General features: G+C 43.5%; 1 protein-coding gene across 4 annotated transcripts; it reads right to left on the reverse strand.

Annotated features, from left to right (window-relative positions):
* Nucleotides 1-3,971: 3,971 nt before the first annotated feature.
* LOC146173204 (uncharacterized) lies at nucleotides 3,972-10,022 on the reverse strand. Of its 4 annotated transcripts, XM_084584941.1 has the most exons (5): nucleotides 9,509-10,022; nucleotides 9,186-9,396; nucleotides 8,932-9,094; nucleotides 6,806-7,123; nucleotides 3,972-4,482 (listed from the first exon to the last, which is right to left on the reverse strand). In XM_084584941.1, exons 1-3 carry the CDS (start codon nucleotides 9,682-9,684, stop codon nucleotides 8,984-8,986), a joined length of 498 nt encoding a protein of 165 aa, XP_084441067.1. In that variant the 5' UTR covers nucleotides 9,685-10,022; the 3' UTR covers nucleotides 3,972-4,482; nucleotides 6,806-7,123; nucleotides 8,932-8,983. The 4 variants fall into 4 exon arrangements, with proteins under 4 accessions (XP_084441067.1, XP_084441068.1, XP_084441070.1 ...); XM_084584942.1 differs by lacking the exon at nucleotides 6,806-7,123; XM_084584944.1 differs by lacking the exon at nucleotides 3,972-4,482 and having other exon boundaries at nucleotides 4,847-7,123; nucleotides 9,186-9,339.
* Between the last annotated feature and the right edge of the window lie 4,394 nt (nucleotides 10,023-14,416).

Raw genomic sequence — 14,416 nt, forward strand, 5'->3', positions numbered from 1 at the left:
CGTTTCTGGCCATGAAAGCAGTTTCGGTTTCGGTTTGCTGTTTTTTCTTTATAAAAATACTTCTAATTGGAATTTCGAGAAACGGTTTTTTGTGTTCGAGTCAGGACGTGCCGATGAATGTAATTCAACCAAAAACACGGAATGATGGAAAAACCACCGGAGTTGACCTTTAAAGGGCCCCTGAAACGCCATTTACGGCCGTATTTTGATGCTACATGTGTTTAGAGGTGGTCTTAGTGAGCATCGAGATCACATTCAAAAAGCTCTGCGTGTTAGCTGTAATTTACAAATAATTTTGGAAAATTGCCGCTCGCAGCCGATTTGGGCGACTCACCACCGTGCGTTTTCAGCCGCCCAGCCCATGCGACGTCATTGGGGTTAGCGTTATCATTGGCCATGGCCATATGACGTCACGTGTAATTTTTGCAATTATAGATTTTAAAATTAGCACTACTCTTCCTGAAAGTAGTATTTTATTCGTTAGTTATTATTGTACATTAAAGAAAGGTAAGAATTCTGCGCGCATCTTGATAGAAGCGGAACACTTCCGGCCGAGAGAGATCCGTCTGCTCGCAAAAGCACGTGTTGCCCGGTTGTCAGTCTGGAAATCTCGCGATCCCAACTACTGCTGCTTTTTTTCTGGTCTGCAAGGACCACCATTGCTGTGTAGTTGCCTGTAAAGCCGAGGACAGGAAAGATGTTATAATGCGACATCGTGTCCCTACAAAGCAAGGTGTTACGCGGGAAAGCTGGCTCCAACGCGTCGGGCTGTCATCGTCGGACAAGCGCCAGGAGCTCAGAGTTTGTGGCCGCCACTTTTCCTGTGACGCATACCAGTATAATCCCAGTTTGGCGCAGCAAACTGGCCTCAACGTGAGACGTCAACGCCTCAAGTCCGACGCTTTGCCGACGCAGTTTCTCCCTGGAATGGTAAGTTTTCTGGGTTGCGAATTATTGTGGAAACACGCGTAGCATGACTCGGAGTCTCGTATGGAAGTGCATGAAGCCTAGCGCAAGTTTTGCAGGCGCAGATTCCTTGCGCGCAAACCGCTCTTGCGAGAGGACCACAACGAAAATGTATGAAAGGGAGCTCTCGCCCTGCGGCGCGCGGATAAGGAAAAAAAAAAGATAAGGCGACCTGCGCACATGGAACCATGAATTAACATACACTAACGTGTGCGCGAATACAACAATCGCAGTATAATTTGCCTGGGTGGTGCAGTGGGTTAGGGTGGTCGACTGCTGTGCCCAAGGCACAGCGGCCGCTTTTCGACGGAAGCGCAAGAAAGGTGCCCGCGTACCGGTGCGGACAAAAGTAAACGGAGCACGCTTTTTCTTCATTTTTCACTCGGTGCATATTTGAAACTGGTAGTCGTGGTATGCGTGGACCGGTAGCAGACGCAAGTGCCCTTTCACGGACAAATATTTCCTGATCTCCAGTGAGGAAGGCGTTATTTTAATTTGACTGAAAAAGCCTAGCTGCTCCGTTTACTTACGTCCGCACCTGTACATGTGATGTGCGATGTCACTCAGTGGTGTGCGGCGCCTCATCTGAGTCGAATTTGGGGCGTTGAACCCCATAAACCAAGCCTGACTTCTAATAAAAAAATACCAGCACACTAATAACAATACAGACCAACTGCATCCCCCCCCCTCCCCCACCCCCATCCACCTAAAGATATGCTTATTTTACAGTGCGTTTAGTCTACTCTTGATCTTTGCCTTTTAACACCTGTATATGCATGTCTATCTCATTCATGAAGCGGAAAATTGGCTCGTTATGATACAATTAATGAAAGGAGCCAGCAGTCGAGTCCAAGGTAAATGTAGGTTTTTTTTAAATACTTTTGTGGTTGACATTGATCAGAATTAGTCCTGTAACGATTTTAGGCAGAAAGATAATTAAATACCAAGTGGAAGGAAAAATAACATGTGGTATATAGATAAAAAAAAAAAGAAGGTATCCCCTATGACCTTGCACTTGCAGACTGTTGTCTCCTTTCATTCTCATTCATGTGCAGAATAATAAAACTGCCATTAACACAATGTTGATTACGCACAAATTTCCTTTCTTTTCCTAGCATGGCAAACCATCATCGCCAGGAAGCCCGAAAGACCTCGGCACTACACAGGTTTCCTTTGGACAGGTTAGTACTGTTATCATGGTATTAATAACAATGTATATATACTTTTATATTTATATTTATGTATATTTAGGCCACATATATAACTTTAGAATATGTTGCACACATATATGATGGCTCTATTGCTAGAAGCTATATAAACTAGCACAATTGTTGCTATGTCATTATGCTTTCATGCAGTTAGTTACGTGTTCAACCATTGCTTCAGGCACCTACCAGAGGTGATCCAAATACCACAGCTCTTCCTGTAGAGGTGAGAATATTTTGGATAGTTCATTTTGTCCAGTGGATGATGCAAGTCTTTTGACATATGTACATGCTTAATTTTCAACTGTACTGAACAGCTTTGTATTATATTGCATATGATGGCTCTATTGCCCGAGTAAGTAAGCTATGCAAATTAGTGCAAATGCTATGTCTGCTTCCATGCACAAGCTCGATCATCGCTTGAGGCACCTTCTGGAAGCAATTAAAATGTAGCTCTTCCTGTATAGATGAGATTATTTTGGAGTTCAAATAGTTAATTTTGTTTAGTGGATGATGCAAGGCTTTGGTGTGCACTGGCACACCAAAAAAAGAAACTCGGAGCACATATATTAACTGAATTAACATGGGAGACCCGACGTTAAAAAATAATGAGCTGCTGGATTGGTTCATGGAACAGTGTATTAGTCGACTGTCCTGCACTGTGTCTTTTGTTTGTGCTGCTAACATGCCTCCAAATTTTTCAGGGCTCTTGAAACTCCACAAACTACAGCTTGTCTGTGCAAATTTTTTAGTCATATCAGTTCTCCACTTTCACAATATTTGTGTATGTGTAGCAAGTTGACAATGTTTGCATTTTGTTACGGGCAGTTCACTTTATACAGCACCTGAAAATGAAAGCATGAAAAATTTCAAATCTGCAACCATCATTATAATTATGAATATCTGTCTGCAGGAAGCATCACCAGCGGGGCCTTCAACTACTCGCACTCATACTGTGGCAACACAATGTGGGAGTGCCATTCTGTTGGTAAGTCATTATTGATAAAGATGTTGTAGTGTTGTGAAAATGTATTAAAGAGCTATATGATTGATTACATTAAACGTAGATGGGGTGCTTGCAAATAATTTTAAATATATGAAATTTTTCCAGGCACACAGGTGTCTATTGGATTTAAATCTCTAGTCAGCACCAAGGTTCAAACAGAGAAGCCTGCCACCAGAGAAGTCTGTGGCAGGCTGCTATCACTGGCCAGTTACCGCTATCACTGGCCGCTCGTTGGAACAGAACTTCTTTCATCCACTTTTGTGCAATTGCTGGCTATGGCAGGCAAGAAAATTTGTCATTTAAGCACTGTTCATTAGGCAAAAAAAAAAAAAAGAAAACTTGACGAAATACGTCACCTATGTGTCACATATTCACTCATTCAAACCTGCAAATATACCCTCCCTGTGACACAGTCCATTCGAATGATAGCGTTCATAACTCTCATGCATGGCTTGACATGATTAAGGATGTGGTAATACTCACAATGGGTCAACAAAAATTGCCTTGATGAGTCTGTAGAGACCATGCCTCATACATACCTTGCACACCACTAATCTCGGACGTGGTGTTAGGATATTCACAGTTGCATCAGGTAGCAAAAGGGCAATTTTTCCTTACACAATATGGTCATGCTGTGTCTGCCTAATGTACATTAGTGCTGTCTTTAGAGCTACTACGGAGCCATCACATGCACTTTGAAGTTTAATTTTGCACAAATATTTGAACAAGTCACTAAGATGCACAAGGATATTTGATTCTGTTGTGAAAAAAATATATGTTGCGTAGCCCTAAAGTGTACCTAATTTGCCATGGCATTTTTCTGTTCCCTGTTGATAGAATGAAAAGAAAAATGCATACCTACTATAAACTTTGACACCAGCTTTATTTAGCACATTTTACAGCCAAGACATTCCGAGATGAACATCCACGGCTGCTACGTATTAGTTCATAATATTAACAATCACATGGCACCAATCGCTGACATCACTGCACTTCTTTTTCAGCGACCATCAGGATGAAACGGCCCAGTCAGCGATTGAGGAACCCCTCTACAAAGAGCGAAAATTCCTTGTGTTCAAGGGTTGCCTGCGGCAGCTTCTTGAGACATGAACAATGTGCGGGCAAACAAGAACCCTTTACTTTAGCATAGCGGGAAGCCTTGTGACTGTGAAGGGGACATGCTCACTGCAACATTCTTTCCTCTGGAAAAGCCAACCACTGGTTGAAGGAAAAGCAGCAAGAAATGTCCTTCTGGCTGCAGGCATCTTGTTCTCTGGCTGCGGTATAGCTTCAGTTCTTTGGTTCCTGCAATCCATTGGGGTGCAAGACACCACAGAGAGGACCTACTACAACTACCAATGGGCATACTTGCTACCTGCCAGAAATGAGGTTTGACAATAAAGATATCTCTCATACAACATTCAAGTCAAAGTATATGTTATTAACTCGACAACTATATGTCGCATCCTTTCATGACAACAACTTCAAGCTACAATGCAACATATAAAACATATAAAATGCAGCATATATGCAACAGCGGAGGCATTGCAGTGCAATGCACCTGCTACTGCACTTCTCTGTTGCCTTTGGCTACATGTTTAATAGACCAGCTGCATGCTCTAGTATTGAAGGCATAATTTTTGCAATATTTTTCTTAGTAAATGTGCTGTGAGAAAAGTGAAAAGCAATGCGGCATTTGAAACCTGCCCCCCTCATCCTAATATGCATTAAGGCAACCACATGACTGCAAGTTTGTAGCCTCTAAATTGAACATCTCCTTCTTTGCAGCTTTTTCAGCAAAGGCAAGCAGAACTTGCTAGTGAGCTTGTAGGGACAACAACAGACCTGGCAGGGGATGGTCGCTGTGACTCGCCAGGCTACAGCGCAAAGTACATGACTTGCAGTGTACTAGCTGTGCAGAATGGAGCCATTTTGCACACTGCACAAGTTCAAGTCGGTGAGGTAATGCGACTCATCCTTTCCGACAACTGAGGTTCCTCCTAACATCACATCCTATCTTACGGCATTTCAACCCTTCTGCTCCAACTTCAGTGCACACGGATGCAAGTGGCATAGGCCTCAGTGCTGTCCTCGTTTAGCGCTATGACGACTGTGAACATGTGATTGCTTACGCCAGTCGGACTCTAAGCAAGACTGAGCACAACTACACCATCACCGAGCAGGAATGTCTCGCGGTTGTTTTCGCCGCTACCTGTACGGAGAGCCTTTCGTAGTAGTAACCGATCACCATTCCCTATGCTGGCTACTCAATCTCTGTGATCCGTCTAGTCACCTAGCCCGCTGGGCACTTCGCTTGCAAGAATACGACTACAGCATTTCATACAAAAGCGGCCGACGGCACGCAGATGGAGACTGCCTCTCCTGGTTGCCACCTGCCACGACGGAATGCGACGCGGACGACTTTGATCACTACGTCACTGCTTTATCTCAGAGATTTCCAAATACTCCTACCTTTTGAACCGAGGAACACACCGATCAGCATCTGGAGTCGTTCTTAGCTGCTGCTCAAGACCCAACCTCGAACAGCCAGTTTTGCCTATGCCTATGTGATGGCCTGCTATACAAAAACGTTTACTCTCGTGGCTGCTTGCTCCAGGAAAGTGTCTTGTTTTTTTCACCGAGCCCACGACCAACTTGTCGTCCCCACTCCCTGTATGGCTGCCGCTACCGGCCAACTCTGCGATTACGATACCTCATTAGATAAGAAGGCTGTGAGAATCCGTTTTGCTACAGACTGTCGGTTAATTGAATATTCTTTTTGCCTTTGTTTAAACCTTGACCTGGCTTAGTATTTTACGCTGTGTTTTTGTGTAACTCTCGCCCTTACTTACTATCTCTGGAATACTTGCTTTGTTATTTTATAGTCTTCTTTATCGCAGCGTATGCTCATTGTCGGTTTTTTCTCTTGTCATTTATTGAGTCGTTTTTTATTACTATCATGTCCTGGTGTTTTATTAATTTTTTTATGCAGTGTAATTTGGACTACTACCTATATATGTTCCCATTGTGTGTTAAAAAAGTGACGCATAAATTTATTCCTTGATCACACACCAACACACGCACTTCACTGGTTGACCGGCCTAACTTTTAACTGTGTTCTCAAACCTCATAGAGGGACGACGGGTAACCGTAAAGTGGATCCCGCGCCTCTGTTATCGTTAAGGCAGGGTTTGTGACAATATAAAACAGACCAAAACTGCAGTAAAGGTATTACATATGCTAAAAAATTACAAATAGGTTAATGAGCTGCAAGGATTCATGGGATTTGCCAACTTTGAGAAAAATTTGTGGCACAACCTGCATACTCTAGTGCAGTGAAAAGAACTGCTCCCTCCCCCCCCCTCCAAAAGAGATTGCACGAGTGCACTCAATTCTGCTTAGGTGCAGTAATGTGAAAGCACTGCGAATTATGTCACACTGCTTAAATTGGTCCGACATTACGCTAGCAAACCTCGGCCGCACTCGTCCAGATGGCGTACGTGTATGCCATATTTACCCAGGTCAAATGAAGCAGTGGTGCAGATGGTACTTCATGAAGATCACAATGTTTGCCGCACAGCTGAACAGTATGTTGTAGTTTGAACTTGATGAAGAGAATGATGCTTACTGCACAGCATGAGAGTTTGTTGCAAAGTGCATTGCTCGTACCGTAGACGGGGAATGCCTCAGCCCACATAACCAAAGCAGAAGCCAGTGGAGGCCGCTTGGAACCGTCAAAGCCGACAGCCCACCATCACACACGCACGTAACTGGTCGGAATGCTCTGCCCCAAAGCAGGTGACCTCTTCTCCTTGGATAAGTGCTCCCTTCTTCTCTCCTTGCAAATTTCATCGTGGTCTTTTTCTGCAAAGCTGTAAATTCTTCAGTTCTGCTCCTTCTATCTGGTGCTCTGTTCTATACTGCCTTCCGTTTTCCTTTGACTATCCTGTACAGATGAATAAAATGTAAACACCAACACTGGAAAAAGCGACCATGAAAAGAAGCCACAGAAGAAGAGATATGCGGATAGAAAAGCGACAGTAAAAACTAGAAACATATTCACAGATCTCAAGGAAGCAAGATAACAAGCCAAGCTGTCGACAAAGTTCAGGCCCCAGAAATTGCAAGAGAACAAGTTAAAAACATCCTTATCAACAGTGCCAAATGAATGAATTATGAAAGAAGCTCCTCGCTCTATAAAATGCCAGAGGGATAAATATTAGAACAGGCAATGACAAGGTCTCCCAGCCCAACTAAGTGATTCCTGCGGTACAGGCCACAAAATGAGAAGCATTGGCTACCTTAGCTGGCGGAATTTGTGTACATATATTCACTGTGAAAGGAGAGCGATATAATGCACAGTTAGATACAGCTGATAATCAAAAAATAGGGGATTATGTCCAGGCATGACAGCTGGTGATAGCTGAGACAGCTAAAATAAGGCTTTTAGAGCATTCGCTCTACTTCTCCCGTGCACAAACCTCAAAGTGAATGCAATGTTGACTTTGAACTCTCACGCTGTGCAGCAAACAATGTCATCTTTATAGCTTAGACATGAGAGCACTATGCTATTGCCACAACCTATCACACCTCGTAGTAAAACTACAACACACTCTCCTCTGTACAGTAAACATCGCCTCCATCAATTTCTAATTGCAAGACATTTTCGTGCGCTACAATGATCATCGTCTTAATGTTTCATCTACTCCTTCTCCTTCATTAAACTTACGGAAATACACCATGCACATACGCCACCTCACTATAGACGGAGGTTGCAACCGTGCCAGACAGCCTGCCGAGACCATTGAACAAAGAGAAGCCAGTCTAGCCCATTGCCAAAAAGCTGAGCAAGGGTGCAAGCGAGCCAAGGTCTAAGTGGCAGCAGCAACTGTGACTGCGGCCAATGGCTAACGCTCATGAAATTTGGTTCAAGGACGGTTGAACCTGCACAACGTTTTGAAAATATGCAGCGCTGCCCCTACACTTTGGCAAACACACCTGAAAAGGACCAGCTATTACTGCAGCTTGGAGATAAGAAATGTAACACTCTGCAAGCGTATTAGACTGTAAACAAATTCAAATTAATAATTCAGATCAGCAAATCCAGGAACAAGAGTTGTGGTTTGATCTGTGCTTCACCTGTATTACTCCACTGCTGGAATGGATGTATTCTGCGATTTGTTGTCATGTATTCACAACTAGGAGTATCAATAAACAAACCTTCAAGCACTCATTTCATTGTGTCAGTATTGAGCACTCACACACTCGGTATCAATCAAAACACAGAATGCTTGTGCTGCCTCGGCACAAGCATTCTGTGTTTCGATTTTAATTTTTTTTTCTATAAAATTCCATTCCAAATAAATGAATGTTTATGGTAGATGCTTGGAAGCATGTGCTCAAGCAGACTTGGCGATGCTCAGCATTGTCCTCCATTCTGGATTGTTTTTGGATGTGCATCTTTTTTTTTACTAGGATTTGAATTTTCTTTCCAGGCTTTATTTTTCACTAACAGTTCTACACCTTTCTTGCTTAGATATCTATAAGTTCTGGCACTTTAGAGGAATGAGATGTCTGTTCTTAAACAGTGCCACTAAACAGACACTTGACGCAGTGCATAACTTGGCGTTCATAAAATAGCATTCTCTATTTTTCCACCTTAAAAATAAACGCACTTCCATGCACCACTCGAAGCAGTGCGCCTGGCACACGTGATAATGTTTAGAATACAGCATGCAGTGAAGCGACAATCACCTGAGATTAAAGGGGAGGGTGCCTGAATCCCACGTAGCTCGCCGACGGAAATTCACGCCGAATCCGGCAAACGACGCAGGCTGGCAGGGCCACCCTGTTGCCTTCGCCCAGCCTGCCCCAAATCCACTTGGTAAACAGGCGGTAGGCTATGAAGCGGTGCTGCCTGAAAATACCACGCTTTACAGTAAACGGATCATACACACACACAAAAAAAATAATGCGAATCTGTCACCTGACGCTTCCGCACTACCTACTTGTTTACATCTCCGTCTCCATCGATGTTCGCTCCCTCCTCCTCTAGCGCAATGTGCACAGCCCGAAGGACTTCGGGCGTTAGGCACACGGAACGCTGGAAGGATCGTAATGCAGCCGCCGTCCTGCTGGCACACCACCAGCACCTCCGGCATGCTGCGGCAGCACACATCTTCAGGTGTGGGCATGCTTTCGCAGCGGCCGCAGCGGCACCTGCGCATAAGTAAAATGTGAAAAGGCCGCGAAGCAAACACGAAACGGCATTTCGTGAAATAAGAAAGTTGTAATAACTTATGTGCAGTGGCGCGTGCGCCACGGAACGCACCATGGTAGGCCGTCGTCTCCGTTGCCAGCGGGTGGTTCAGAAGGGCCAGTCGATGGCGTGCTGCTGTCGTCGCTGTCTAGCGGATCACGAAACGGAGTACAATCATATGGATCAAAGTCCAACTCGGCAGCGGCTTCACGCAGCCTCGCTTCGAGCTCGGGATCCATGCGATCCATGGCGACCGACACCCGAACCGCCGCAAACACGAAGGGGAAGAAATCGGAGGATCGGAGCACTACCGGAAGTAAACAAACCGAGAGTCGGTGGCGTCACTTCGTGACGCATTATGGGCGGGGCGTCGGCCCGGACATTTTCTTTTTTTTTTTGGCCGGCGCATCGGCGTGTATGAGTTGAGGGCTACAGTGACGGGAGAGGAGGAGCGTCATTTTTAATATGGAATATCTGCGCTATTAAAGATGTTAGCCTAAAATTTTTTTGCGCTTTGCTGACTAGCGAAGGCACGCCGACCGCTCGTGCGCCTTTCTTAAGCACGGCTTCAAGCTTTTCATGGGCCCTTTAAGGACACTCGCCACATCAGATGCATTAATGGGAAATCTGCAATTATCACAGAGGGTCATGAGAGAAGGTTCATGAGGCATAATGGTTTTCCAAAATCGCTTGGGGTTATTTTGCAGCATTGATGGTAAAGTGTTGGAGAAGAAGGTGCGTTTTGCGTGTTGTAGTGTTTTTCGGCGCTGTAATACTTTGTTCATGCTAGGGGAGAGTTAGTGCGCTTAGGCTTTCTAGATAAGCGTTTTTTTCTTGTTATTTAGTCGTTTGAATGATATGTTAAACCATGGGGAACCAGCCCGCTCGGTTATGTCTATGGTTGGTATATGTAGATTTAAGAGATGCTGAAATTCCTTGAAAGGTATCCAGTTTGATTCGACCGAGCGAGAAGAAAACTCAGGTGTAAGCTTATCTAAAAAGGTTAAGTCGCGATTTATGCCACGTAATTGCCTTTATCATAAAGTGTAATTGTCTCTTTAACTCTTTTGTGATTAATCATGCTGCAAGAGAAAGTAGTGTAAACTGCCAAATGATCGCTCAGGCCATAGAGGAAAATTCTCTGGATGAGTCCTTAGAACAAGGTCCAAAATGTTGGCGGAGTGATCTGTTACGTGCGTAGGAGTGGTAACTAACTGTTAAACCGAACATAAGGCACGTGTTTAGGAATTCGCTTGGTAGTGTACATTTGATTAGCATGGACGCTGTATCAGACAGTTTATTGATGGAAAGTTGAAATCGCCAAAAAGCATGATAGGCATGTTTTGGTGTTCACATTGAGGGTAGAATTGTAGCCTTCAATTCCCCATGTGAAGTCACACATACAGCGCATTGCTTGACGAACAAGTTTTTTCTCAATTTATTTTAAAATACTTAAAGCTACAAAAACTTGAAAAAAAAATCGATGAATTGCTGAAGGTTTGAATTTTGAGCAGCAGATACACAGCAGGAGATGGCAGAATATTGATGGATGGTATATAGATGCACAAGTAAGATTTGCAAGAGTGTTTAAAGACATCTACTAGCAAAGCTATAGTAGAACAAGCTAGAAGCAATGTCTAAAACAGGTATAGAAATTTTCTAGCCGAGAAGTTCTCAACACTAGCGTAATGTTAGCACAGCTATTTCGGAGCTACAGGAAGCTTTGGTGTCTAGAGAAGGTCTCAAGAGATAGAGAACGTCTCAACTGAAACTTCTTTTAGAAGTGCCCATTTCTTGGCTTAGACATTTACTAGATGTCTATAAGCTCTTTGTGTTTCGTAGGTATCATGGGATGTCTTATATTGAGTAGAACTGCAGTACACTAATTGCAGGCCTTTGTCTATAGCTGCTAATCAGTTAATTTAACTAACATAAATTGTCACGCTTGTGACTATTAGCCATTTACACAATGTTTTAGATTCCACTCGTTACAGTATGCTACTTTGAGGGCTAAATCATGCTATGGTGCATATGACTAAGTCATGAGTAGGACTATCAGTCATGATTACAGGTAATGGTTGTGCAGGCTCCACACCTTGCAGTATGCTTTGCAAAATGCTTAGTCATGCTACCTTGCAGTATGACTCCAAGTCACGAGTCATTATGACTGAATCATGACTATAATGTTTATGCATGCTTCACATATTACGGCATGCTACATTTTAAAGTGTTACTCTATCATGTTGTGATAGTACTGCAGGCCATAAGTCATGATTATGACTGAGTCAAGACTAGGTAATGTTTCACTGACAACCTTTTATAGCATGCTAAAGTGCTCCGTTACACATAGACGCCTTTTAAACTCTGTTTACCAATTTAATTTTTTCCAATTGTATCAATTGCTTAATTGATCAACTACACACTCATTTCTTCATTACCCTCAAGTACTGGCTTTTCATTCAGAGCATTTCTACAACTTTAAACCTCCTTCCAAGTTCCCAAGTCAATTACTTAATTGATCAATTACATTCTAAATTTTCTTAATTACCCTCATCAAGCAGTGGTTTTTCATTTGGAGTATTTCTACACCTTTGAACCAGCCTTTTTCCAAGTTTTCATTTTTTTTTCAATCATTTCAATTACTTAATTTCTAGATTACACCTTTGAACCCCCTTTTCTCCCTTTTCATCTCCTTTGAATTAATGCATTTCATTAAGTGATCAATTCCACTCTAAATTTTCTTAATTAGCATAATCAAGTATTGGCTGTACATTGTGAGAATTTTGACACCTCGAACTTCCTTTTTTAATTTTTATTTTTTCAATTTAATAATTATTTGCACTTCCTTAACTCGTCATCGCCTATCGTATGCTGATCAATCATCACTCACTTGAACCACAAATTACAATGACACGATTTTTTACGCAGCCCCTGATTATTTCCAACACGCGATTGAGACTACTTACTGCTACTACTATTACTACTATGCAGAAGGCTTTTCTACCGAAAGAGCTCTATAAGCACAACTTAATATTTACTGTAGTGTGCAAATAATATTTTATGGAGTTAGCTGCGAAGAAAAATCCGACCACCGCCAAGTACGAGCACCAACTCTTATTTCATGCAGAGCGCCCGGCAGCGCCTGTTCCGCTGGGGACCAAAATGGCGCCACTAGCCCAACTGGAAACACTGGTCTTTAGCGGGCGGCGGCAAATTACCTCCATGGGCTGGCCGCGGCGCAACATGTATGCCTCGTTCACACTAGAGAATTTGGCAGCGAGCGCGAGCGAAATCCGCCGCCGCCGACAGGCTCCTTCGTTCACACTTCACCGCCAACACATCGCCGCCGAAGCGACACTCTCCTCCACTCCGGCGTTTTCCTCCTCGAATATCCTCGCCCGCCGGCTGCGCGCGCTGCACACGGCACCCTTTTTTGGGCATCGCTCGCTCGCCGTCCGGGAAGTTGGCTGGCACATGCGCGCGCTCTTAAGTTCGCGCTTTTTCCATGCTCTGGTATTGAATGAAAACACGAGTAAGACATGCGACACGCTTGACTACCACGAACCACATAAATTAGCGTCTCGTACGCGCAATGAAAGTGCCAATTACGAGAGCTTGCGGTACGAACAAAACCACTTGCTGCATACATCTTACATTCCTTTTGACTTTTCAATACCGCCTGTCTCAACACGGCATAGTATATGAAGCTTAATATTTACAATATATTTGAGCATTGCAGAATATTTTCGGCATAACAATGTTTAGTTAAATGTAGATTCACCTCGAACTAATTTTCGCGGAAGTACTGTTTATGAAGTTGCTCACGAGTGGAGTTTTAGTAGTGGGATGGTTGCTGGGAACAAGCTGGGACATTTGCTTTGATGGCAGTCCTAAAATTTTCCATTAGGATTCAGTCGGAGTTTGGCACCGCGCAGTGCACATGCAATGGCTTAATCGTTTTTGTAGTTGAGAATTTTCGCGGCGGCTTGAAAACGAGTATGAACTTTTTTCTATTAAGCATGAAACGCCTTTAGCTCCCGCTGTCGGCGACCTTGAGGTGATGTCGAGCCGAAACCGAGAGCCAAAAATCCGCGCACCGATTTCCCGCTATCCAAGCAAAGTGTCCGCACCCCGAAATTTGGCCCTTTCGACCTCCTAAATTAGACCTTGTCCGAATTTCATCAAAATTGCAGTCAGGCCTAATTTTAGTATGACCAATTCAATGGTGACCTCAAAAATTAGGTGGGCTATCCCCAAAATTTGTCTCTCTGGAACCCACATATTTGACGTCGTCCATATTTGACCAACGTTGGGGTCCAACCTAATTTGACTATGGCGAATTTAATGGCGACATCCAAATTTAGGTGTGCCACACCAAATTCTAGCCCACCTGGACCCTGAAATATAACATTTTCCGAATCTGATCAAAATTGGAGTCGAAAATAGTTTGACTATGGGAAATTCAGTGTTGGCTTCCAAATTTAGGTAGGCCACCCTCAAAGTTTGGCACACTTGGGCATTTTCCGCCCACATTCTATTCCTTTTTCAACCCGCTTAAAGAGATGTTACATTAGGAAAGAAAAAACTGATAGCAACGACCGTCACAAAACCCAAGGGAAAGTTATAGGGTCTTAGCAATTTGGTCAGCCACAGTCAAGGCTAAAGGCAAGGCTAAAGCAAGTGCCTGACTAATATCAGTCGAGTATAAATACAGTCTCAATGTGACACAGACAGACAGTTTTTTAGATGCAATGTTTATTACAGGTGAGTCCTGTAGTTTTACCCCGAAAATGTACATAAAAACCACGAATAAGCCAGCTGTGGACATCTGTGACCGATTGGGTGCAGTCTTCAAAACAAAACACAGAAAACGAAAATATACTTAGGGAAATGAAACAGCTTAGATGTAGGCCTATAGTTTTTGAACAGATGATGTATTCAACGAAAGGCCACGCGACTATGCTCAAGTAAAACAAATGA

The sequence above is a fragment of the Amblyomma maculatum genome, chromosome 11 (genome assembly GCF_055883805.1).
Source record: "Amblyomma maculatum isolate TAMU_Amacu chromosome 11, ASM5588380v1, whole genome shotgun sequence".
Lineage (NCBI taxonomy): Eukaryota > Metazoa > Arthropoda > Arachnida > Ixodida > Ixodidae > Amblyomma > Amblyomma maculatum.

Bases quoted from the DNA above. Each gene is read 5' to 3' on its own strand.
- LOC146173204 (XM_084584942.1), bottom strand. From the start codon at position 9,684: ATGGATCGCATGGATCCCGAGCTCGAAGCGAGGCTGCGTGAAGCCGCT. The intron at 9,397-9,508 runs GTGCGTTCCGTG...ACTTATGCGCAG, and splicing joins GGAGACGACGGCCTACCATG to GTGCCGCTGCGGCCGCTGCG. The intron at 9,095-9,185 runs GTAGGTAGTGCG...TGGTATTTTCAG, and splicing joins GGAGACGGAGATGTAAACAA to GCAGCACCGCTTCATAGCCT.